Source organism: Acipenser ruthenus, chromosome 36 (assembly GCF_902713425.1).
Source record: "Acipenser ruthenus chromosome 36, fAciRut3.2 maternal haplotype, whole genome shotgun sequence".
NCBI lineage: Eukaryota > Metazoa > Chordata > Actinopteri > Acipenseriformes > Acipenseridae > Acipenser > Acipenser ruthenus.
Genome location: NC_081224.1, coordinates 11,532,970 through 11,558,718, shown reverse-complemented (window position 1 = coordinate 11,558,718; position 25,749 = coordinate 11,532,970). Strand labels below are relative to the sequence as shown.

The 25,749-nt window shown below is 47.5% G+C and overlaps 1 protein-coding gene across 4 annotated transcripts in view; it reads right to left on the bottom strand.

Annotated features, from left to right (window-relative positions):
- Nucleotides 1-4,371: 4,371 nt before the first annotated feature.
- Nucleotides 4,372-25,749, bottom strand: part of LOC131706640 (GEM-interacting protein-like) — a 33,855-nt gene continuing 12,477 nt past the window's right edge. For 3 of the 4 annotated variants that reach the window (XM_059008130.1, XM_059008132.1, XM_059008131.1), the window contains exons 4-21: nt 24,595-24,682; nt 24,123-24,189; nt 22,024-22,149; nt 21,181-21,245; nt 20,515-20,622; nt 20,130-20,210; nt 15,509-15,682; nt 15,223-15,360; nt 14,549-14,739; nt 13,962-14,131; nt 13,455-13,550; nt 12,478-12,635; nt 12,047-12,235; nt 11,510-11,647; nt 11,029-11,222; nt 8,447-8,711; nt 7,452-7,554; nt 4,372-5,627 (exon numbers count right to left, since the gene is read on the bottom strand). In XM_059008130.1, the coding sequence (XP_058864113.1) occupies nt 5,059-5,627; nt 7,452-7,554; nt 8,447-8,711; nt 11,029-11,222; nt 11,510-11,647; nt 12,047-12,235; nt 12,478-12,635; nt 13,455-13,550; nt 13,962-14,131; nt 14,549-14,739; nt 15,223-15,360; nt 15,509-15,682; nt 20,130-20,210; nt 20,515-20,622; nt 21,181-21,245; nt 22,024-22,149; nt 24,123-24,189; nt 24,595-24,682 (2,920 nt within the window). In that variant the 3' untranslated portion in view covers nt 4,372-5,058. The remainder of the gene's footprint in view (nt 5,628-7,451; nt 7,555-8,446; nt 8,712-11,028; nt 11,223-11,509; nt 11,648-12,046; nt 12,236-12,477; nt 12,636-13,454; nt 13,551-13,961; nt 14,132-14,548; nt 14,740-15,222; nt 15,361-15,508; nt 15,683-20,129; nt 20,211-20,514; nt 20,623-21,180; nt 21,246-22,023; nt 22,150-24,122; nt 24,190-24,594; nt 24,683-25,749) is intronic. The other variant, XM_059008133.1, reaches the window with a different exon arrangement.

The following is a 25,749-nucleotide window of genomic DNA, read 5'->3' as shown; positions in this document are numbered from 1 at the left end:
TCCATATTGTTGCATTATGTGGTTCTTTCAGACAGAACTTTCGAAGAGTGAAAGTTTTGTTTAAAAACGTACTTCCCAGCTGATTTATGACCCATGATGTGTGATTAAAAATGAGTCGGCAAAATATAACGCTGCGATACAGACAAGGGGCACAGCAAAGATAAACGCCTGCGAGGTGCAGCACTTCAACACAACTCATCAATCAATAGAAAGTACAGGAGCACTCCCCCTAGTGGTCAGTTCTAAAACCACTTCACAACTGCAGCCTTTAGAAGTGGCTGAAAGGGGACTCAGTGTTGATTAAGTGCAGGTGAATCACTCCGAATGACATCAAACACAACAAAGGAACCATGAAAAATGTAATTTGTAACGGACAACATGGTAAATAATGACGGAATCAAAAACAATGTATTGAACTGGCCTGATAGAGCGCACACACACACACACACACGTATTGAACTGGCAGGAAATGAAAGGTTAAGAAAATGAAGAGATAAGTGTGCAATGATGGTGTGAATGTTGAAAATGATGCTACTCCTAAATGCAGAAGCTTGCCGGCTTTCTTCAGGCTGACAGTCCTTGTGGGAATCAGATTAGAAACACTAAACAGTGAGACGCAAGCATCTGTTTTACACTGAGCAGGATTTCATCCTGACAGCAAAGCCAAACACGGTACGAGAGACAGAATCCAACCCCACTTCCCATGACCGAATACAAATAATAATTACAATAATCATAATGCTAAGAACATAATTGAGTTATTTTGAAATACAGGAAATCATTTGCACGGCCTGGTCAGACTGCTTCGAATCACAGCAATAACAAGCAGTCATGCGAGAGGAATTTGAATGTTATTCCACAGCATTGTATTTGGAAGGCAAACACTCTGTCAGCAGGTAGCTCCTTGGTAGTGGTACAGCAGCAGCAGCAGCAGCAGAGCTGTACAAAATCAGGGTCTTTGTTAAGGGGCATTTACAGCTGAAATTTTTGTATCCAGTCACTTGAGAGTGAAGTAGCAAGCGTGTGAGAGCATGTGTGTTGAATTGTAAAAATTTACACACTTTAAGAAGAGCTTTCTTGGCAAAGTCACCTTTTCTTTCAGATCTTTATGACTCTGAGGTATTCTCCAATAAGGAGATCCAGCTTCCAGTTCTGACTGATTTTGTAACAGTTTTATTTATTTTACCCCCAGTTTAGAAAGGGCAGCTATGCTACCTCTCTGCAGCAATGCGCCCACATCTCAGGAGAAATGAAGGTCCTCATAGCCCACTACAAAGGCCAAGCCAGGAGAGCTCAATTAAAAAATGATGTACAGTGAAAAAACATTTCAAGACAAGAAGAGGTCATTCAGACCATCAGTGCTTGTCCGGTTCCTAGTAGCTGATTGATCTCAAAATGTTATCAAGTTGGGTCTTCAAGGATCCCAATGATTCTGCCTCAACAGCACAACTAGGTAACCTGTTCAATCCCCTCACCACTCTCTGTGTGAAGAAGAGTCTCCTTCAGCAACATGACTAGGTAACCCATTCCATCCCCTCCCCACTCTCTGTGTGAAGAAGAGTCTCCTTCAGTAACATGACTAGGTAACCCATTCCATCCCCTCCCCACTCTCTGTGTGAAGAAGAGTCTCCTTCAGCAACATGACTAGGTAACCCATTCCATCCCCTCCCCACTCTCTGTGTGAAGAAGAGTCTCCTTCAGCAACATGACTAGGTAACCCATTCCATCCCCTCCCCACTCTCTGTGTGAAGAAGAGTCTCCTTCAGCAACATGACTAGGTAACCCATTCCATCCCCTCCCCACTCTCTGTGTGAAGAAGAGTCTCCTTCAGTAACATGGGTTACCTATTACTGATTACTGCTCACTGTCTCCAAAAAGTAACCAATTACATATTACTTTCTTATAGAAGTAATTTATTACAGAAGAATGCCACCAACTGCAGATGATACAAGTTTTCAAACTGAAGTAACAAAAAGTAATCTTGGAGTTCTGTGGAATACACGGGGAGAGTTCTATGGAATACACGGGGAGAGTTCTATGGAATACACGGGGAGAGTTCTGTGGAATACACGGGGAGAGTTCTGTGAAATACACGGGGAGAGTTCTATGGAATACACGGGGAGAGTTCTATGGAATACACAGGGAGAGTTCTGTGGAATACACGGGGAGAGTTCTGTGGAATACACGGGGAGAGTTCTATGGAATACACAGGGAGAGTTCTGTGGAATACAAGGGGAGAGTTCTGTGGAATATACGTCTTTCGCAAGGTTGCTGAAGGGTTGTTACAGTGGGAGAATTGTCTATAAGACTCATTCTTGATTTACAATACTCAAACACGCATAGACTGTCTTTAATTTAGCTGCGCATTTGGTTTTAATTTCAATAGTATTTTTAGCTGATTGTTTTGTTGTGTCTTTACATCTGCCACAAGCCGTGCAATGTGTGATATTGATTTGTAACCACCCCATATCAACCTAGGGCAGCCTGCCTGCTGTCAACGATTCAAACCACAACTTCTCTAAATGTCCCAAGAAACTAGTAGCAGTTAAACCTCCGAGTCTCTTGCTATTGACAATGGGTTTACTGCATTCAGAAAGTTTGCCTTCACTTCTGTACTTGCTTTAAAATGTGACCCTGAACTGAAGGGCAGAGATTACGGGCGCTTGGTGGAACCAACTCCAGTACAAAATGAGAACAATGCTTTTGAGAAGGTCCTGACTGAACTCAATACTCAAGGCTGTATCTTGGAGATCACACACACCAGATGGACATTCGTTACTTTTCATTATATTTTACCAACAGCAGTTTGGCTATTGAAGGCTGAATCTTGAAAGCAGCCAGATTGCCTGAGCTATTAGAGGCTATGTCTTGGAAGCAGCCAGATTGTCTGCGCTGTGGAAGGCTATATCTTGGAAGCAGCTTGTCCCTGTTTGATTACAGTGATTCTACACTGCAGGGGGTTGGCTGTGGGGATGGTGTGGACGCCTGACTTGTGTTCTTGAGATTCCTGGCAGTGGACACTGATAGATATGTTACTGATCTTGGGGCTGTGCAGTGAGCAGGAAGCCACTACAGACACTCCCGCCCCCATCCTCTCCACTCCCCTTTCCCCTGCCAGACACACAGCAGGGAGGCTTGGAAAATAGGAGGCTGTGTGGTCCAGTGGTTAAAGAAAAGGGCTTGTAACGAGGAGGTCCCCGGTTCAAATCCCACATCAGCCACTGACTCATTGTGTGACCCTGAGCAAGTCACTTAACCTCCTTGTGCTCCGTCTTTCGGGTGAGACGTAATTGTAAATGACTCTGCAGCTGATGCATAGTTCACACACCCGAGTCTCTGTAAGTCGCCTTGGATAAAGGCGTCTGCTAAATAAACAAATAATAATGAATAATAATAATAGAAAAGGGCCCTGGGGTTACAGTGGACACCGGCCATCAGGCGAGGCAAGTAGAACGGTTATTAGAGTCTGGTAAGTTGTCAAAACTACACATGGTGATTTATCAACTCTGCATGATAGGACCCGATTACAGAACATGCCTTTTTCATTTCCTTTCAGGTTTCTACACAGACACTGATGATGACCAGGAATATATAGTGCTGATGAACGCGTGGGCAGGTTCCAGAACAAAATGCATTCTTTACAGGAAGCGCATTACTTTACCTTTGCTGTATCCCCGTGCTGTCTGCGGTCGCATATATATTCATCCAGCCTGTTCTGATATTTTGATTCCCGTATTGTAGATGATTAGCATTCTGTGAACAGGACAGTATCGGGTCGAGCAAAGGTAAAGTAATGCGTCTCTTTATTAAACACTGCAGGGGGATCATGTTTGCACATTATTGGAAAAGTGCTGGCACTGCAGCAAAGGCTTTCCATGAAAAGTATCCCGGTGCCTTTCAAAGTCTGCCCGTAGCCTCAAGAGAGCTCTGAGAATCATGTCTAACCTGCAACTCCAACTCCTGATGAGTTAAGACTAGTTGTTGAACAGAAGTAATGCTTGGAACAACACCACAGGAGACTGGTCTGTGATGTGTTACCAATGAAAGTTCCAATATAAAGATGATAAAGCACACGGCTGTATCAATCTGAAAAATCTGTTCAAAGTGTTTAGAGCAGAAATAAACAACATCTCCACAACCCAACACTCTCCATAAAATGTTTGTGTCTCTGAGTGTAAAAGCATCTAAAACTCCAGCAGTTTGTTATCAAGCCAGTCTGCTGATTTGTCATGTCTTTGTTGAAGAGGTTTGTAAACACAGCACACGCTACTAATGCAGTGTTTACACAGGACCACAACCCACTGAAACCCAAAGTGCAGGGAATGTTTATTCCAATTCAGCTCCACATATTTCCCTTCCTTTGTTCTCCGATTCCAATTTACATTCAGAGGTCATTTTTATTCTTCATGGAAAAACACATATTATAAACAATAACATACAGACAGCAGAATTCAGAGGAGTTCGTTGCATTTTCGGGGTGCTGTAACATTTCATACAGGAATGAACACTGGGTGTAGGAAGGCTATTGTCACTTATCATTTATCAGGCCTCTAGTGAACTAAATATCTGAGTATCCCTAATTTTGAATCAGCTAATGCTGTCGTTTCCCAAATCTCCATTTACTAAGGGGGTGTTTCTTGTAAGATCAGAGCACAGTACAAAACACACCTGCAGTGAGTTGAAGCAAAAGCCTCCGAATGGCATTCATGCGATCGCCCCGGGCTGCTGCAGCCAGGAGAAGGAAGGGTGGAAGTTTAGTTCACAGAGAAAACAAACCAGAGAGCTAAAAGGGTCTGGATTCTTAAACAAAATGTGAAGTACAGAACGTATTCTGGCCCAGACTGTGGTTAAGTAAGTCTGCGACAGTCTAACACAGTTCATATCGAGTTTGAGTCTTTAAATAATTCTGAAGGGACCTTTTGTCAATAATCAGTGACTAATTCCTTCAAGGCTGAAGAAGTTTCACAGGAAGTGTTCCAGTCTACAGAGAACAGTATTTATTTTGCTCAACAGGACGACCCATTTACACCCAAGCGTGCTCGAGTTTCCACTCTTTGATCACATGAAATGGAGCTGCCTGCCCTCGGCTGTGTCAGTCTGTCGAAGCCTCAGTCCAGACAGGATCTGCTCCACAGGGTTCCCATCTCCAGCACACACTCTGTTACTGTTGGATTGGTTGTTATTACACATAGCAAGGCCTTCCACCTGCGATTCCTCACAGGGCCGTTCAGCCTGGTCGTGTCCTGCTGGCTTCCACTCCTCCTTGCTGGCCTCAGAGCTTGTGTCCTGGAGAAGTCTGATCCCGGACCCTTCCCCATGGGCCTTGCAGAGAAGCCTGGCAGTTTCCTGTGTGATCTCCAGCCTGGGGCGCTCTGGGGTGGAGCTCCTGCTGCCTGGCCTGGCCCTGCGCTCGAGGGAGGACTTGTCCTCGCTCTGCAGCTCCGAGGGGATCCGAGGCAGGCTGCCCTTCAGGATCACCGGGAGGATTCTAGATGGCACCGGCTGCCGCTGGTACTTGATGGGCTGACGGCTGAAGTGCCCCCTGGACTGAGTGCTTCCCGCTGACACTGAATCTACGTCTGCCCCCTCTGTGGAAGCCAGTGCTGGGGTCATAGCTGAGTCGACAACTGAGAGAGAGAGAGAGAGAGAGAGAGAGAGAGAGAGAGAGAGAGAGAGAGAGAGAGAGAGAGAGAGAGAGAGAGGAGAGAGAGAGAGAGAGAGAGAGAGGAGAGAGGAGAGAGAGAGAGAGAGAGAGAGAGAGGAGAGAGAGAGAGAGAGAGAGAGAGAGAGAGAGAGAGAGAGAGAGAGAGAGAGAGAGAGAGAGAGAGAGAGAGAGAGAGAGAGAGAGAGAGAGAGAGAGGGAGGATGACGGGTCACTTATATACGTCCAGTGTAACATACTAACATAGCCTAAAGACTTTCTCTGCCCACAGAATGATCATACGGGTTACAGATCAATGTGTGTCTCCATTCTGTTAGTTTGTCGTGTCACTTGTGTCAGGCCAATCCTCTGTTTGACATTCTCATGACACTCGGACTGGCATGCATTTTGAACACAGTTAGTCAAAGACAATGAATTCAGACTGGATTACATCAAGACTGCATCTGGTGAGAATGCCTTCACAAAGTAAGGGCTCCAGATGCCAGGTTACAGAATTCCAGCAGCCTTTACTGGGTTTGTAGTTTTTTGCCCACAGTGTCGTTTGTTGTTTTTCTGGATGTGAAATTCACTTTTGGATCCACAGTGCCCTCAAGTGGCACCATTTTAAAAACAAAAAAGTTTGAATGTTTTAACAAGGAATGAAACAAGTTCTTTAATTAAAACGGAGAATAGGGAGACTAGTTGATTTGATGAAGACATCTTCGCAAGCCCTTATGAACGACTGAACTGTTATTGATACAGCCCGTAGTTTAAGAGGATGTCAGGAAGGTATTCCTTCTTGTGTGGTTGATGACTCATAAGTAGCAGTTGTTGTGTGCAATCAGAAAAGCTGTGTATCTCAGGATCCCCACACAGTGAGAATGTGCATGCAGGAGGTCAATTCAGAAATAAGAAAAGAAATTCAGTAGGTCAGAAGCCAAGCCTTTGAGCTCGTCGAAATGTCTTTCTTCTTTCTAAACTTGGCACGATTTAGTGCTTAATTGGATAAGGCAAAGTAGTTGACTTTGACATAAGGACCAAGCAACCCCTAGAAGGGACCTGCAGTGACTGATCTGTATGTCTTTTTCAGCAGTCTGTTTCACAAGCCAGCAGCTGTAACCTTTCTAGAAATTATGAAACACATTTTAGAAACCTGCTTTCTGACAATATTTCTTATCTACTGATTTGTAAGCGACTGGGATTTGACATCGCCGTTTCTGAAACTGAGGAGAAGGTTGTGAAAACCTCTGCAGCTGCTACTAGCTTCCGATTCTCGATCCGTAATCTCAATGTTATCACTGCAAGCGTTTTCTCTTTGATGAAATCAATAATGGAATGTGAGGACTGTAAAAAAAAAAAAGATTGTTGGTACCAAAAAGTTTAAGGGCTCCACAACACTTTTAGTTTCGGGGGGGGGGGGGGTTAATTTTATTTTTATTTGATTTGAAGGAGTTTGCTTTAAATTAAAACACACATACTGTCATTAATATTTACAGAAGCAGGAGACAAATGTTGGTGGTTAAAATAATAATAATAATAATAATAATAATAATAATAATAATAATAATGCTAGAAGATTGCTGAATACCTGCAAGGTCATTTTCTGAGAAGTATTTGGGCAGTAACAATGCGTTTTATATAGAACACCAGGTGCAGCACAGATGAGGAGACAGGTAAGAGATGGGCACAGAGAGGCAGTTAAATCACAGCCTACACTCGTTTCAAACTATCTATTCCATATCCGAAAACCCTCCCTAAGACCCTCCTCTCGCCTCCCTATTGGCTGCCAGCCCTCTTCCCCCCCTCCTACCTGCTCTCTCATTGGTGTCTGGGCTGAGCTGATCGACCGCCTCATTGGAAGACGACTTGTCGGATATATAGCCCTCGCTCGAGTCTCGCTTCATCGGGAGGCTCTGTTGAAACCAAGAGAGACACAGAGTGTAAAGGAAGGACGCTTTCCTTAAACTGGGATAGGAACAGGACAGCTGAATCCTGGCTCTCAGGTATGATAGTGATCTAAGACGAGGAGCCTGTCCCGGGCTCACAAATCAAGGGCGATTTTTGTTTTTAGTGTAAAAGTAAATCTGGGGAGCCAGACAGCGTTTTATGACATGGCTCTCGTTCTCATTTGGAAGGTATGGTTTTTAGTTGATAGGTTATCAAGCGACGCGTGTTAGAAACTGAAATTCTGAATCAAAGGGAGAGATAGTCTGTTGCTGAATAAAATGGCTGTGCAATTCACTATGAAATGAGTCTCAGGGGTTTCATACAGCTATAAAAACTGTACAACCTGTTAGTTACTAACTGAGCAGAATAACTGACACTCATAAAAACAGATATTTCAAAAGGGAAATCAGAAACCTGAGTTGATAATGCCTTCTACAGGATCTTCCGTTTCAGAAACAGCGTTGTCAAATTCCAATAGTTACAAATACGAAAAAATGAATTGCAATGTGTGTTCAGCATCTATAAGGGCTATGCTTCCTGCCATCGCTGTTTTCTGAAGCGTATCGCTGAAAATTCACCTGGAGACATCTCACCAGATTATAGTTTTCCAATGAGATCAAAACCAGTGCGATTTTTAGACCCACACCTTCATTAGGCATACATTAGAAACATATCTCAAATAATATGGGTTCCAAAAACAAAAGCCTCCCTGGTGACACAATCAACGCTGTAACAATGTGGCAGTGGTATGGTCAATATCTACTAGAAGCCACCTGGAATGGAACTTTACTGAGAGAATAGTTACAGTGTCACAGACAGTGAAAGCACAGCGGTGCTCTGGAATCTGCAGTGCGGTACCTCTAAGGAGCGCGGGCGCTGTGCCTGCCTGTCCCTCGCCCCCTCTCCCCCTGCCAGCACCGGGGAGGAGCGGGGCAGCTCGTCCAGCCCGAACACGCTCTCGTAGTGAGAGATCAGGAACTCCACCAGCAGGGCCTGGTATCCAGAGTCCAGCAGAGCCATCATGGACACCTCTCCCGCCACCAGGGGGCGAAGCAGGGTGGGCCCGAAGATGATGCCCAGATTACTGGGGGACATTTTGTTCTCCTCGAACTGCTCAGAGACCCTGGGGGTGGGGGGGGGAATGAGAGGAGAGGCGCTGAAGTGACTCCTCTACAGCTCCTGCCAAAAGTTTTGCATCACCCTCTGTATCTCTATATAATTTTGCTTCATAAAGTCGAATGAAACCTGCTGGATAACGTTACGTTAACATATTGAATTGCATACCGCTTTGTAGTTTGCCACATGCTTAATGTGACATTTTGAAATCTAGCATGAAATACTGTATTACTATTATGGCTTCCGGTACACTTCTGCGATATTATTTTGCAGTTTCTTTGATTGCATGATGTTAAATAAATGTTCATATATATGTATGTTTTAAATTATGTCTGCATTCTAAGATTCTAGGTGATGCTGAACTTTTGTCTAGAGCTGTAGGTTCTAGGCTCTGTTGCTCCAATATTGCGGTATTCTCATTTCCGCCGTTACCTGGTTTGGAACTTGCTTTGAGCTCCACTAGGATTCTTCAGAGAAGCTCAAAGCAGCTCACAGCCAGGTAAAGGCTTCGGAGCAAAAAATGGTAAGAGCTCAATAGTGGAGCAACAGAACCCAGAACCACTGAGAATGATTGCAAACACAACTTAAATACAGCAGCAAGGAGGACATAAAATACTATTTGAATGTATGTTAGCTCAGTCGCTGCAGAGATGTGCAATGATGTGTCTCAGTGTGAAGAGTTCAGTCCCTGCAGAGATGTGTCTCAGTGTGAAGAGCTCAGTCCCTGTAGAGAGGTGTCTCAGTGTGAAGAGCTCAGTCCCTGTAGAGATGTGTCTCAGTGTGAAGAGCTCAGTCCCTGTAGAGAGGTGTCTCAGTGTGAAGAGCTCAGTCCCTGTGAAGATGTGCAATGATGTGTCTCAGTGTGAAGAGCTCAGTCCCTGCAGAGATGTGTCTCAGTGTGAAGAGCTCAGTCCCTGTAGAGAGGTGTCTCAGTGTGAAGAGCTCAGTCCCTGTAGAGATGTGCAATGATGTGTCTCAGTGTGAAGAGCTCAGTCCCTGCAGAGATGTGTCTCAGTGTGAAGAGCTCAGTCCCTGTAGAGAGGTGTCTCAGTGTGAAGAGCTCAGTCCCTGTAGAGATGTGCAATGATGTGTCTCAGTGTGAAGAGCTCAGTCCCTGCAGAGATGTGTCTCAGTGTGAAGAGCTCGGTCCCTGTAGAGATGTGCGATGATGTGTCTCAGTGTGAAGAGCTCAGTCCCTGCAGAGATGTGTCTCAGTGTGAAGAGCTCAGTCCCTGTAGAGATGTGCGATGATGTGTCTCAGTGTGAAGAGCTCAGTCCCTGCAGAGATGTGTCTCAGTGTGAAGAGCTCAGTCCCTGTAGAGAGGTGTCTCAGTGTGAAGAGCTCAGTCCCTGTAGAGATGTGCAATGATGTGTCTCAGTGTGAAGAGCTCAGTCCCTGCAGAGATGTGTCTCAGTGTGAAGAGCTCAGTCCCTGTAGAGATGTGCAATGATGTGTCTCAGTGTGAAGAGCTCAGTCCCTGCAGAGATGTGTCTCAGTGTGAAGAGCTCAGTCCCTGTAGAGATGTGTCTCAGTGTGAAGAGCTCAGTCCCTGTAGAGATGTGCAATGATGTGTCTCAGTGTGAAGAGCTCAGTCCCTGCAGAGATGTGTCTCAGTGTGAAGAGCTCAGTCCCTGTAGAGATGTGCAATGATGTGTCTCAGTGTGAAGAGTTCAGTCCCTGTAGAGATGTGTCTCAGTGTGAAGAGCTCAGTCCCTGTAGAGATGTGCAATGATGTGTCTCAGTGTGAAGAGTTCAGTCCCTGCAGAGATGTGTCTCAGTGTGAAGAGCTCAGTCCCTGTAGAGAGGTGTCTCAGTGTGAAGAGCTCAGTCCCTGTGAAGATGTGCAATGATGTGTCTCAGTGTGAAGAGCTCAGTCCCTGTAGAGATGTGTCTCAGTGTGAAGAGCTCAGTCCCTGTAGAGATGTGCAATGATGTGTCTCAGTGTGAAGAGCTCAGTCCCTGTAGAGATGTGTCTCAGTGTGAAGAGCTCAGTCCCTGTAGAGATGTGCAATGATGTGTCTCAGTGTGAAGAGTTCAGTCCCTGCAGAGATGTGTCTCAGTGTGAAGAGCTCAGTCCCTGTAGAGATGTGCAATGATGTGTCTCAGTGTGAAGAGCTCAGTCCCTGCAGAGATGTGTCTCAGTGTGAAGAGCTCAGTCCCTGTAGAGAGGTGTCTCAGTGTGAAGAGCTCAGTCCCTGTGAAGATGTGCAATGATGTGTCTCAGTGTGAAGAGCTCAGTCCCTGTAGAGATGTGTCTCAGTGTGAAGAGCTCAGTACCTGTAGAGATGTGCAATGATGTGTCTCAGTGTGAAGAGCTCAGTACCTGTAGAGATGTGCAATGATGTGTCTCAGTGTGTTGTAGTTGGATGCCGGCAGTTTGCCCAGCAGGTCTCGTGCGCTCAGGTCCAGTATCCCAGCAGCCTCTGGGGAGTCATGCCCATCACTCACACGTTGGATGTCCTTCCCCAGGGCCATAAACTCGTCATAGAGGTCAAACACCACTACCGGCTCCGGCAGCTAGGGGGAGCAAGCGAAGAACAAAATACATTCAAAAACTACAATATGCACAAGGCTTTTCATGTCAACATCCCAAGGCACCATCATGTAAAAATGTGTTGGCCATTCCCTTCTGCTTTCTGAAACCTGCGATTTCTACAAGCTTGCTAATTATTGATGTAGAAAAGAAACAGCAAAGGTACTGATCCCTGTGGCTCCCCTTCCTCTCTGTTTGTTTACTGCCCTGGCCTTCCAGTGATTGTAGTGTACTCCATGGACTCCATTCCCCAGAATGCAGCAGGGTGTACCTCTTTGAGGAAGTGCTTGAGGACGCCGGTGATGTCATGAGGCGAGTGTTCCGATAGCTCCACCTGCTCCCGCTGGCTCTCGAAGGATTGGCACAGCTTCTGTATCCTGGGCTTAGCACCACTAACCCGATACACTCCCTGGCACAGAGACATTGAGGAAGACTGCCAGTCAAAAAATGTGTCATTGGATTTATTTATTTACTTTTAGTATTTCTAGTCTTTACAGTTCAGGTTGCCTGCCAAAATATATATGTACAGTACGCCTGCGCCATCTAGTGCACAGCAGGTGTATTGCGAGAAAAAACAAGAGTGAAAGCACCTTAACACAGACCACCAAAAAGTGTAAAAAAATGAAATGTAAAAAAATAAAATTCATTGCATTAAGAAGCACTCAGAATTAATTAAATTTGATGCAAAAGTTTCAGACAGGAAACTCTGAATTCACCTGCCACAATGATCATTTAATTGACATGAAACTATCAGCAAAAGACACTGGACTATGTAGGAAAGGGAAAGCGAGGAGTTCAGTCTGCTGACCTGCACCCCCAGGGCTCGGCTCTCAATCTCAGCAGTGCAGCGACGCACGATGAAGGGGACCTCCTCTGGGAATCCGCGGGGGACGAGAGCGAATTCCACCCCGAACACCCCCCCCTGCGCCCCCAGCTTCCGGTCCTCGCACTCCTGCACGCACAGCTCCAGACACTTCCGGTGGAACGCCAGATTACACTGCCAGAGACCAAGCACAGGACACGCTTAGGAGAGACGCACACTAGACATCCAATCAGACAATCCTGCAATGCATGCAAATCTGGGAACCACAATATGAATTCTTCTGACTCAATACTTTCTGATGCCCGCTGTAGATTCCCACTCTGTGCAGCAGGTATCAGGGTCCCCTGCAGTCACATACTGGATTTCAGTGCATCCTGCTGCTGCTGCTGCAGATGAAGTCTGGATGCAGAGCTCACCTCCTCACACTCAATCCCGCTCATGTAGATGTAGTTGTCACACTGCCGGCACTTGGACATTTTTCCCTTGGACTTGCGCAGGCGGTGCGTCTGTGCTGCTCTGGACAGAGACACCTTCTTCAAGCGGCTTCCAAGAGTACCGTAATTATCCCCTGATTCTGAAAAGAACAAGAAGCAACACACATTATTAATAATAATAATAATAATAATAATAATAATAATAATAATAATAATAATAATAATAATAATAATAATAATAAAGCCCTCTTCACATTGCTTGCTTGGCCAGTGAATATCCTCTGTTCAAACCAAACGCAATGCAAGGACCTCCTCGTAAGACCGATACCTCCCTATTCTGATAGTCACAAAATACTTGCAGAAAATGTCTCGTCCAGGCACAGCTATTCACGTTACAGCACTTTTGAAAGAAACACATCTTACAGCATACATGTGTTTTTATTTCAGAACATGATGTCTGGTGCTACACTGGGTTAAGAGAACTGTTTGCAAGCCTTGCTTTCTGACTGTCTTGTACATCCTGGGATATTTCTCCTGGAGAGTGAAATTGTCTCCACCCCTTCCCTGGCTTCTTTCCTGTCAATAACCAATCAGCTGCTTCCCCTACTGACTGACATGCTTTCAGCCAGTAACATGCTTTGACCCAGAAGTGCAAACAGATAAGCCAAGATTACGACTGAGAGCTTACTTTAACCTAAAGTAGTGTTAACAGTTCTCTAGACATATGTACAGAAATGTGACACATTTCATCTCTAAAAAGATCAGCCATTTATGCTCCTGTCTTTAGCAAGTATCATCAAAATTGGACAAGTGATTCTCTAGATAAATTTAAAACCACAGCTCTGAAGAGGGAAGGAATTCATTTTGGAGCCTCAAGCTTCTGAAAGGGGTGCGTGAAGTGGTAAGCGGGTGTGTCCATCAGGCCTCCGCTGCAGACTGTGATTGGAGCAGAGACTCACCTCCATCATACTGTGACCCCGCCTCCTTCTCCTCCAGGTCCTCCGAGGACATGGTGCCAGTAGAGGGCGTCTTCCACAGCTTCCTGCCCAGGTGAGCTTAGGAAGAGACTAACAATGAGGACACTGAAACAGACACATGAACTTACAGCATACTGGACCCCTTGACTGTGGGACTCGTTCCTTATACAAACTGATAAAGGCATTGGCCAAAACCTCTGGTCGACTTGACTAAGGGGGTTGATTTGATCATGAACTCAGTTTCACCCCTAAAAATAAGCGGCTGCTGAAAACCGAGAGGGATCCCCATAGTGCTGCTGAATGTTCAAATCAAAGCCTTCGTTTCTTCTAGTTTCATACAGAAGCCTTTGTCTGTTTGACATGTTTGAAAAGTGAAAATATTAGTTCCACCCTCAGTGAAATATATCTATACAGTAAAATGTGGGATCCACACCGTGTGGCTGATCCCATTTAAAATGTGTGTAGGGGGAAGGCGTGCCTCCCTCTTACCTGGGCTGGAGAGTGGAGACTCGAAGCTGCCCCCTAAGCTCTCGGCATCACCGCTGCCTGGCCTGGTCCCCACTGAGCTCCTTCCACAAGTCTCATCAGGCAGGGGGGACATGTCCATCACAGGGCTGGGCTGGTTGCTGCAGACCTTCTGATGGCCACTGGAGGACGACCTGGAGACAGAGTATGCTGGAGTGAGTCGCTTCACAGTCACTGCGGTGCTGGCTTAGTCAATGCCTGCTGGGACACTGATTAGAGCATTGCAAAGCCCTGCAATCTCATAATGTTATGGTGTTGGGCCACCACAGTCTGCAAGGCTACCATCAGTCAGTGAATTGCAGCCTCATGACTCGATATTTCTAGTCCCAGGGGTCACAATGTAAGGGGAATGTAGCTACAATTGAATGGCTTGTAAGAAATGAAGAGGATGGATGAAAGGGCATGCAATACGTCCAGAGGTTAACAATGTGGCAGTGAAAACGTTCACTGTTGTCCAGGATAATTAATAACACAGATTAAGATCAATAGATAAAGGATTATAGCTGCTTCCACAATCCCTACAAGTGTTGAAAGGAGAGGAAGTGGCTGACCTCTTTCCCTGTGGGAGGGCCTCTTGGAAGGTGAATCTCTCTACAGGCAGGTCCCGGAGTCTCCTCTTCTGGATGAAGGACAGGTAGGTCTCCCCCGGCTCACAGGGTCTGCAGGTCAGCTCCAGGTTCAGGAAGCCCTGGGGAGCCGGCTCCATCTGCAGTCTCTGATAGTGGAACATGTTCACGGTCACCTGGGAGAGACGAGAGCCGCAAGTCAGTGTTCTGTCTCTGTGGTGACACGACTGACAGCCGGACGCTTCTTGAAGGCTCCTCAGTTATAAAGACCACCTTGCAATTCGGGAGATTCCAGGCCCCTCACCTCCTTCAGCACATGGTCCCCCTGGAGGATGAGCTTGCATGTGTTTGTGTGGCCCCAGCCCGACCCCTCACCTCCTTCAGCACATGGTCCCCCTGGAGGATTAGCTTGTATGTGTTTGTGTGACCCCAGCCCGACCCCTCACCTCCTTCAGCACATGGTCCCCCTGGAGGATGAGCTTGCATGTGTTTGTGTGACCCCAGCCCGACCCCTCACCTCCTTCAGCACATGGTCCCCCTGGAGGATGAGCTTGCATGTGTTTGTGTGACCCCAGCCCGACCCCTCACCTCCTTCAGCACATGGTCCCCCTGGAGGATGAGCTTGCATGTGTTTGTGTGACCCCAGCCCGACCCCTCACCTCCTTCAGCACATGGTCCCCCTGGAGGATGAGCTTGCGGACGTGGCTGACGATCCTCTCCTTCACTTTGCTCAGCTCTTGCTGTCGGGTGTTGGCCTCGGTCACACATGCTTTGTAGTGAGCCGTCGCCTCCTGAACCTGGGAGACACAACACAGACTTTACACTGGGGTGCACAATCAGCAGATCAGCACACACGGCACGTCCTATTCAAGGAGGGCCGACCAAGCCTTTCACATCTCTTTTCCTTCTCTTTTTTAATGACACCGATTCAAATTTCACTAGCACCTTGCAGTGAGCCTCGTCTTGTGTGCGCCGTCTCTTATCCAGAGTCTTGCTGCCGCTGCCCGCTGCCCCCGTCTCCTCCTCTGCCCGGGCGCTGCTCACACGAGCCTTTTCCAGCTCCTCACAGCGCTGCACATACTGCTGACGAGCCTTCTTCAAACAGGACACCGTCTCGCTCTGAAGAGAGACCAGCATCAGAGACACACTCACATTCTACACAGAGACACAACCGGAACACTGCACATACTGCTGACGAGCCTTCTTCAAACAGGACACCGTCTCGCTCTGAAGAGAGACCAGCATCAGAGACACACTCACATTCTACACAGAGACACAACCGGAACACTGCACATACTGCTGACGAGCCTTCTTCAAACAGGACCCCGCCTCGCTCTGAAGAGAGACCAGCATCAGAGACACACTCACATTCTACACAGAGGCACAACCGGAACACTGCACATACTGCTGACGAGCCTTCTTCAAACAGGACACCGTCTCGCTCTGAAGAGAGACCAGCATCAGAGACACACTCACATTCTACACAGAGACACAACCGGAACACTGCACATACTGCTGACGAGCCTTCTTCAAACAGGACCCCGCCTCGCTCTGAAGAGAGACCAGCATCAGAGACACACTCACATTCTACACAGAGACACAACCGGAACACTGCACATACTGCTGACGAGGCTTCTTCAAACAGGACCCCGCCTCGCTCTGAAGAGAGACCAGCATCAGAGACACACTCACATTCTATACAGAGACACAACCGGAACACTGCACATACTGCTGACGAGCCTTCTTCAAACAGGACCCCGCCTCGCTCTGAAGAGAGACCAGCATCAGAGACACACTCACATTCTACACAGAGACACAACCGGAACACTGCACATACTGCTGACGAGCCTTCTTCAAACAGGACCCCGCCTCGCTCTGAAGAGAGACCAGCATCAGAGACACACTCACATTCTACACAGAGACACAACCGGAACACTGCACATACTGCTGACGAGCCTTCTTCAAACAGGACCCCGCCTCGCTCTGAAGAGAGACCAGCATCAGAGACACACTCACATTCTACACAGAGACACAACCGGAGCGCTGCACATACTGCTGACGAGCCTTCTTCAAACAGGACCCCGTCTCGCTCTGAAGAGAGACCAGCATCAGAGACACACTCACATTCTACACAGAGACACAACCGGAACACTGCACATACTGCTGACGAGCCTTCTTCAAACAGGACACCGTCTCACTCTGAAGAGAGACCAGCATCAGAGACACACTCACATTCTACACAGAGACACAACCGGAACACTGCACATACTGCTGACGAGCCTTCTTCAAACAGGACACCGTCTCGCTCTGAAGAGAGACCAGCATCAGAGACACACTCACATTCTACACAGAGACACAACCGGAACACTGCACATACTGCTGACGAGCCTTCTTCAAACAGGACACCGTCTCGCTCTGAAGAGAGACCAGCATCAGAGACACACTCACATTCTACACAGAGACACAACCGGAACACTGCACATACTGCGGACGAGGCTTCTTCAGACAGGACCCCGCCTCGCTCTGAAGAGAGACCAGCATCAGAGACACACTCACATTCTACACAGAGACACAACCGGAACACTGCACATACTGCTGACGAGCCTTCTTCAAACAGGACACCGTCTCGCTCTGAAGAGAGACCAGCATCAGAGACACACTCACATTCTACACAGAGACACAACCGGAACACTGCATATACTGCTGACGAGGCTTCTTCAAACAGGACACCGTCTCGCTCTGAAGAGAGACCAGCATCAGAGACACACTCACATTCTACACAGAGACACAACCGGAGCACTGCACATACTGCTGACGAGGCTTCTTCAGACAGGACCCCGCCTCGCTCTGAAGAGAGACCAGCATCAGAGACACACTCACATTCTACACAGAGACACAACCGGAACACTGCACATACTGCTGACGAGCCTTCTTCAAACAGGACCCCGTCTCGCTCTGAAGAGAGACCAGCATCAGAGACACACTCACATTCTACACAGAGACACAACCGGAGCGCTGCACATACTGCTGACGAGCCTTCTTCAAACAGGACCCCGTCTCGCTCTGAAGAGAGACCAGCATCAGAGACACACTCACATTCTACACAGAGACACAACCGGAACACTGCACATACTGCTGACGAGCCTTCTTCAAACAGGACACCGTCTCACTCTGAAGAGAGACCAGCATCAGAGACACACTCACATTCTACACAGAGACACAACCGGAACACTGCACATACTGCTGACGAGCCTTCTTCAAACAGGACACCGTCTCGCTCTGAAGAGAGACCAGCATCAGAGACACACTCACATTCTACACAGAGACACAACCGGAACACTGCACATACTGCTGACGAGCCTTCTTCAAACAGGACACCGTCTCGCTCTGAAGAGAGACCAGCATCAGAGACACACTCACATTCTACACAGAGACACAACCGGAGCACTGCACATACTGCTGACGAGCCTTCTTCAAACAGGACCCCGTCTCGCTCTGAAGAGAGACCAGCATCAGAGACACACTCACATTCTACACAGAGACACAACCGGAACACTGCACATACTGCTGACGAGGCTTCTTCAGACAGGACCCCGCCTCGCTCTGAAGAGAGACCAGCATCAGAGACACACTCACATTCTACACAGAGACACAACCGGAACACTGCACATACTGCGGACGAGGCTTCTTCAGACAGGACCCCGCCTCGCTCTGAAGAGAGACCAGCATCAGAGACACACTCACATTCTACACAGAGACACAACCGGAACACTGCACATACTGCTGACGAGCCTTCTTCAAACAGGACACCGTCTCGCTCTGAAGAGAGACCAGCATCAGAGACACACTCACATTCTACACAGAGACACAACCGGAACACTGCATATACTGCTGACGAGGCTTCTTCAAACAGGACACCGTCTCGCTCTGAAGAGAGACCAGCATCAGAGACACACTCACATTCTACACAGAGACACAACCGGAGCACTGCACATACTGCTGACGAGGCTTCTTCAGACAGGACCCCGCCTCGCTCTGAAGAGAGACCAGCATCAGAGACACACTCACATTCTACACAGAGACACAACCGGAACACTGCACATACTGCTGACGAGCCTTCTTCAAACAGGACCCCGTCTCGCTCTGAAGAGAGACCAGCATCAGAGACACACTCACATTCTACACAGAGACACAACCGGAACACTGCACATACTGCTGACGAGCCTTCTTCAAACAGGACCCTGTCTCGCTCTGAAGAGAGACCAGCATCAGAGACACACTCACATTCTACACAGAGACACAACCGGAACACTGCACATACTGCTGACGAGCCTTCTTCAAACAGGACACCGTCTCGCTCTGAAGAGAGACCAGCATCAGAGACACACTCACATTCTACACAGAGACACAACCGGAACACTACACATACTGCTGACGAGCCTTCTTCAAACAGGACACCGCCTCGCTCTGAAGAGAGACCAGCATCAGAGACACACTCACATTCTACACAGAGACACAACCGGAACACTGCACATACTGCTGACGAGGCTTCTTCAAACAGGACACCGTCTCGCTCTGAAGAGAGACCAGCATCAGAGACACACTCACATTCTACACAGAGACACAACCGGAACACTGCACATACTGCTGACGAGCCTTCTTCAAACAGGACCCCGCCTCGCTCTGAAGAGAGACCAGCATCAGAGACACACTCACATTCTACACAGAGGCACAACCGGAACACTGCACATACTGCTGACGAGGCTTCTTCAGACAGGACCCCGCCTCGCTCTGAAGAGAGACCAGCATCAGAGACACACTCACATTCTACACAGAGACACAACCGGAACACTGCACATACTGCTGACGAGGCTTCTTCAGACAGGACCCCGCCTCGCTCTGAAGAGAGACCAGCATCAGAGACACACTAACATTCTACACAGAGACACAACCGGAGCACTGCACATACTGCTGACGAGGCTTCTTCAGACAGGACCCCGCCTCGCTCTGAAGAGAGACCAGCATCAGAGACACACTCACATTCTACACAGAGACACAACCGGAACACTGCACATACTGCTGACGAGCCTTCTTCAGACAGGACCCCGCCTCGCTCTGAAGAGAGACCAGCATCAGAGACACACTAACATTCTACACAGAGACACAACCGGAGCACTGCACATACTGCTGACGAGGCTTCTTCAGACAGGACCCCGCCTCGCTCTGAAGAGAGACCAGCATCAGAGACACACTCACATTCTACACAGACACACAACCGGAACACTGCACATACTGCTGACGAGGCTTCTTCAGACAGGACCCCGCCTCGCTCTGAAGAGAGACCAGCATCAGAGACACACTCACATTCTACACAGAGACACAACCGGAACACTGCACATACTGCTGACGAGGCTTCTTCAGACAGGACCCCGCCTCGCTCTGAAGAGAGACCATGCAGTGCCGTGTAAACACACAGCGAACGGGCAGTGCCATGTAAACACACAGCGAACGGGCAGTGCCGTGTAAACACACAGCGAACGGGCAGTGCCATGTAAACACACAGTACCATTCTCCTCTGCTCGCGGCTCCACTGCTCCTTGAACTCCTTGCGCCATTTCTCAATCTCGTTCCTCTTGGCATGTAGGGCCTGCAATGGGACAGCAAGCGTCTGGGTTAGAAAGAAGGAGAGTCTTCAAACCTCAAGCCTGCCCTGGAGCATCCTTTCTCTTAGGGAGGGAGCAGTTGAGTCTCCATGTCTGGGGTCTGCCCTGACACAATGCACTGATAGTATCAGAATCCCATTTCATTTCTACATGCACACTCTCTGGACGCTGTGCTTAGTGATCTGCATGTCCATGTTGCTGATCGCTCTGATATTGTATTTGCAGTCAATCCCAATATCCCACCTGTGGTGCCCCGAGGGCGTTACACCAGCCTGATGGATCAGTTACCTGGATGCAGCGATGCTGCATGAGGTCTCCAGTCTCCTTGGCCGAATTCCCGCTCTTGACATCGTGTTCTAGAGCCATCGTATAGATGTACTGCAGAGGCATGAACTCCTACAGGAGCAAACACAAAGCTGCACTGAAACACACGGGCCACCAGCAATACAGCAGCTCTGTAACGCTAGGGCAGAGGCAATGGGCTGAAGCTGCTGCTGGTAGAGTGTGACAGTGTGGAGGGCTACAGGAATCTGTGTGGTGTTCAGGATGAGGATGGTCTCTGTGGTGTTCAGGATGAGGATGATCTATGTGCTGCTGGTAGAGTGTGACAGTGTGGAGGGCTACAGGAATCTGTGTGGTGTTCAGGATGAGGATGATCTCTGTGCTGCTGGTAGAGTGTGACAGTGTGGAGGGCTGTTGGAATCTGTGTGGTGTTCAGGATGAGGAAGGTCTCTGTGCTGCTGGTAGAGTGTGACAGTGTGGAGGGCTGTTGGAATCTGTGTGGTGTTCAGGATGAGGATGGTCTCTGTGCTGCTAGTAGAGTGTGACAGTGTGGAGGACTGTTGGAATCTGTGTGGTGTTCAGGATGAGGATGGTCTCTGTGCTGCTGGTAGAGTGTGACAGTGTGGAGGGCTGCAGGAATCTGTGTGGTGTTCAGGATGAGGAAGGTCTTACCTGTGGAGCGACTGATGACTTGGCAGTCTCAGCAGTTTTAATGATATTTTTGGCAAAATCCAATTCTAGAAAAAAAAAAAAGTCAGGGACGATTAATCCAGTTTTGTTTATTCACACATGACAGGTCATAGAAGTAAACATTTCTCAGGAGCGTTGCAGTGTATCCAGATCAGCATCACTCCTGAAATAATGCTGCTCTGACTGAAAGGTTTATAGAGAAATTACTGAGAAACGTATCTGATTCATAATCTTACAGTCTCTATACTGCTGTGACACTGACAACAAGGGACACAGCAAAGGTAAAGTAATGAGTTTCTTGCAAACACTGCAGGGGGTTCTGCAACTGTTTCATGTGATTTACAATCTCCTACAATGTCACTCTCCAGCATAATCCAATTCAGCATAATCCAGAAAGCACGACTGCTATTTGAGGAGTGAAGGAATCTTGTGAAGGAGTCTTCAATTTCCAAACAGCAACCACAACTCCTGAAATCACATTCAAACTGGATGCACACACCTCCACATAGATTCAATTTCCAAACAGGTACATATCATATTCTCTGGTTTTGGTCTGAAGTGAGAAACCCCATTGAAACCAGTAAGCTACCCTTATGAAAGGGTACGATGGTATTTTTGCATAGTATTTTTTTGCAGTTTTCCCATGCTTTTCCCCTGGTTACACTCTGCATTTACCACAGTTTACCCTGGCTTGCCATGTTTACTGATATACTTTACCATTCCTTGTTATACTTTGCAATACTTGCCGATGCTTTCCCACGCTTTAGTAAACTGCCCTGCTTTTACGAGGGTATGCTCCCCACAGGAGAGCCCAGTGCTACTCACCCAGACTGAGTCTCCTCTCCATCCAGGTGAGCAGCTCCTTCGCGTATTTGCACCACAGCTTGGCGTAGAGCAGCGCGGTCTCCACGCCCCCCTCACTGCGCAGCAAAGCAGCGTCGGCATTCTGAGCTGAGAGAGCAGAGACAGGCGTGACCACCAGGGGGCGCCACACGCTCCCCCCTCATACACCAACATGAAGCTCCCTCCCCCGGCCCTTCTCCAACACAGACTCCAATACAGATGAAAAACTCCACACTAAACTGCACCACTCCAGTGTTACACACCTGTGCTCAGATCCACGTATTTCACAGTACAGACGCTTCCTTACACTGACCTCAGGATACTTTCTGTTACCAAGTGCTAAAGAAGGAAAACTAGTACAGCCACGGTTAGCACATCAAGCACACACCAAAACGATGTGCCTTTCCTACAGAATCCTGCTTCACTGATACGACCAAGAAGCAAGGACTGCCATGCATCCCAAAGTGTGGGTCTGTAGAAAATAAAAGGATCGCAGAATAAATTCAAATCAATAAAGTTTACAAGTCCGTTCTGAAATCTTGATATGTAAAAAATAAACAATTTTCTCCCTGTTCCCTCCCTCTCGTCTATATTCTCTCTCTCTCTCTGGACTCCACTGGTGTCTTAGTCAGTGATCCAGTCCTTCTCTCTCTGACGTAGCTGGCAGGATTAGTCCTGTTAAGAGCAGACTTGCTCATGACAGGCGCTAAGAAGGGACAGATTTACCATTTTGTGTGAGATTGAGCTGCGGGGCTGGAGGAATCAGCAGAGACACACACACACACACACACACACACACACACACACACACACACACACACACAACCGACACACATACACAACTGACACACACACACAAACATGCAGACACAGACACACAAACATGCACAGACACACACACAAACACATGCACAGACACACACAAACACAAACACATGCACAGACACACAGATACACAAACGACACACACAAACACATGCACAGACACACACACAAACACAAACACATGCACAGACACACAGATACACAAACGACACACACAAACACATGCACAGACACAGACACACACACACACACACACACACATGCACAGACACACAGATACACAAACATGCACAGACACACACACACACACACAGACACACACAAACACATGCACAGACACACACACAAACACACACACACACACATGCACAGACACACACACACATGCACAGACACACACACACACACAAACACACAAACAGGGATTTGCCATCCTATAACCTTATAATACTAATGCAAGTGCATTCTCTCTTCCATTCATGTCAATGAAGCTGAACAGTGGGGTTATCCTCTCATAACCTACCAAGACAGAAGCAAAGGATTCTGGATTGAAAAATTAACTCCTCAGCTTCCTTCGTCATTAAAACAGCAAGACAGCTACATAGAAATCCAGACACAGCTCTTATGATCACAGTGAACACAGAAAGGCAACGGTCGACCGTGCCACTGTGTGCCCCAGTGAATACTTTCACTTTCAACTCTGCAGCATCGTTGTACAGCACTCGTCGATATGGACCGGGCTTTTATCAGCACAGAACGGATTGTATTGAAGATTAACTGGAATTCATGGGGCAGCAGTGTGGAGTAGTGGTTAGGGCTCTGGACTCTTGACTGGAGGGTCGTGGGTTCAATCCCAGGTGGGGGACACTGCTGCTGTACCCTTGAGCAAGGTACTTTACCTAGATTGCTCCAGTAAAAACCCAACTGTATAAATGGGGAATTATATGTAAAAATAATGTGATATCTGTATAATGTGAAATAATGTATAATGTGACATCTTGTAACAATTGTAAGTCGCCCTGGATAAGGGTGTCTGCTAAGAAATAAATAATAATAATAATAATAATAATAATAATAATAATAATAATAATAATAATTCAGTCGTCTTACTAACAAGTCATTCATTACTGTAGCTAATTCCAAATATTTAACAGCAGTTATTGAGGATTGTTGTTTAAGCCCTGCTTACTTTGTACTGGAGAGCTGAGAGTGTTTGACTAGAGCTCATTGTTATGAAGGTGCAGGTAAGGACTCACCTGTAATGACAGAGAGTTCCTTGTCTTCACAGTCTGTCCTGTACTCCACACAGAAACCTTCATCGGACTGCAGGGATCAACACAACAGGGGGGCAGTTAAACTAGGGGAAGATGGGGAGGCACAGGCAGGAAAGACAGCACAGGGGGGCTGAGCAATAAGACACACAGCACAGGCTGGAAGGATATATGAGATATACCAAGGAGTGGGTTTTCTGTAAAGATTTTGCATTGACCATTGGTCACATACTTGCAGAGGAGGCAGGAAGTAGAGTTGCACACCCCCTGGTGGTCATTTCTAAAACCTAATTCCACCGAGAGGTTTGCCTCACACTTGCCTGCATGCGCTCGCAATCCTGCAAGCTCACAGATCTCGAATCTCGATCTTTGAAGTGAGCTCGTATCAGGACTGGGCTCTTTGAATTGAACTCCTATCTGGCAGACAGAGCTACTGGGAGTGAGAGTGGAGTCTTACTGGCAGCTCGTCTGTGTCCTGCGTCTCCAAGGAGGCCGTCGTGGATATTGACTGGGTGTCAGCGTCCCCCAGAAGAATGTCCACCACCCTGCGGCAAGGACAGACAGAGAGACACAGTGATTATGTTAGTCATTGTAGTAAAGCAATTAATAAACCAGTCCCATAATATATCTATCTCTCTATATCTATATCTATATCTATATCTCTATATATCTATATATATACACACACACACACACACATACATACACACACACACTGTAAACTCACTATTTTAATAATTAGCTATAACGTTTCCACCTTCGTCAGGCAGCATGGCAGAAATAGCTAGGTAGACACACATTTCCAAAAGAGAAGTAGACTCGATTTAGTACTAAATGTTACATTCATATTGGTGGCTGTGTTTGCTTTGGGATGTGGATTTCACTCATGTGCACGGTCTAGGACGGGGCAGGTTGTGTTTGCTTTGTGATGTGGATTTCGCTCATGTGCACGGTCTAGGACGGGGCAGGTTGTGTTTGCTTTGGGATGTGGATTTCACTCATGTGCACGGTCTAGGACGGGGCAGGTTGTGTTTGCTTTGTGATGTGGATTTCACTCATGTGCACGGTCTAGGACGGGGCAGGTTGTGTTTGCTTTGTGATGTGGATGTCACTCATGTGCACGGTCTAGGACGGGGCAGGTTGTGTTTGCTTTGGGATGTGGATTTCACTCATGTGCACGGTCTAGGACGGGGCAGGTTGTGTTTGCTTTGGGATGTGGATTTCACTCATGTGCACGGTCTAGGACGGGGCAGGTTGTGTTTGCTTTGTGATGTGGATTTCACTCATGTGCACGGTCTAGGACGGGGCAGGTTGTGCTCGCTTTGTGATGTGGATTTCACTCATGTGCACGGTCTAGGACGGGGCAGGTTGTGTTTGCTTTGGGATGTGGATTTCACTCATGTGCACGGTCTAGGACGGGGCAGGTTGTGCTCGCTTTGTGATGTGGATTTCACTCATGTGCACGGTCTAGGACGGGGCAGGTTGTGCTCGCTTTGTGATGTGGATTTCACTCATGTGCACGGTCTAGGACGGGGCAGGTTGTGTTTGCTTTGTGATGTGGATTTCACTCATGTGCACGGTCTAGGACGGGGCAGGTTGTGTTTGCTTTGTG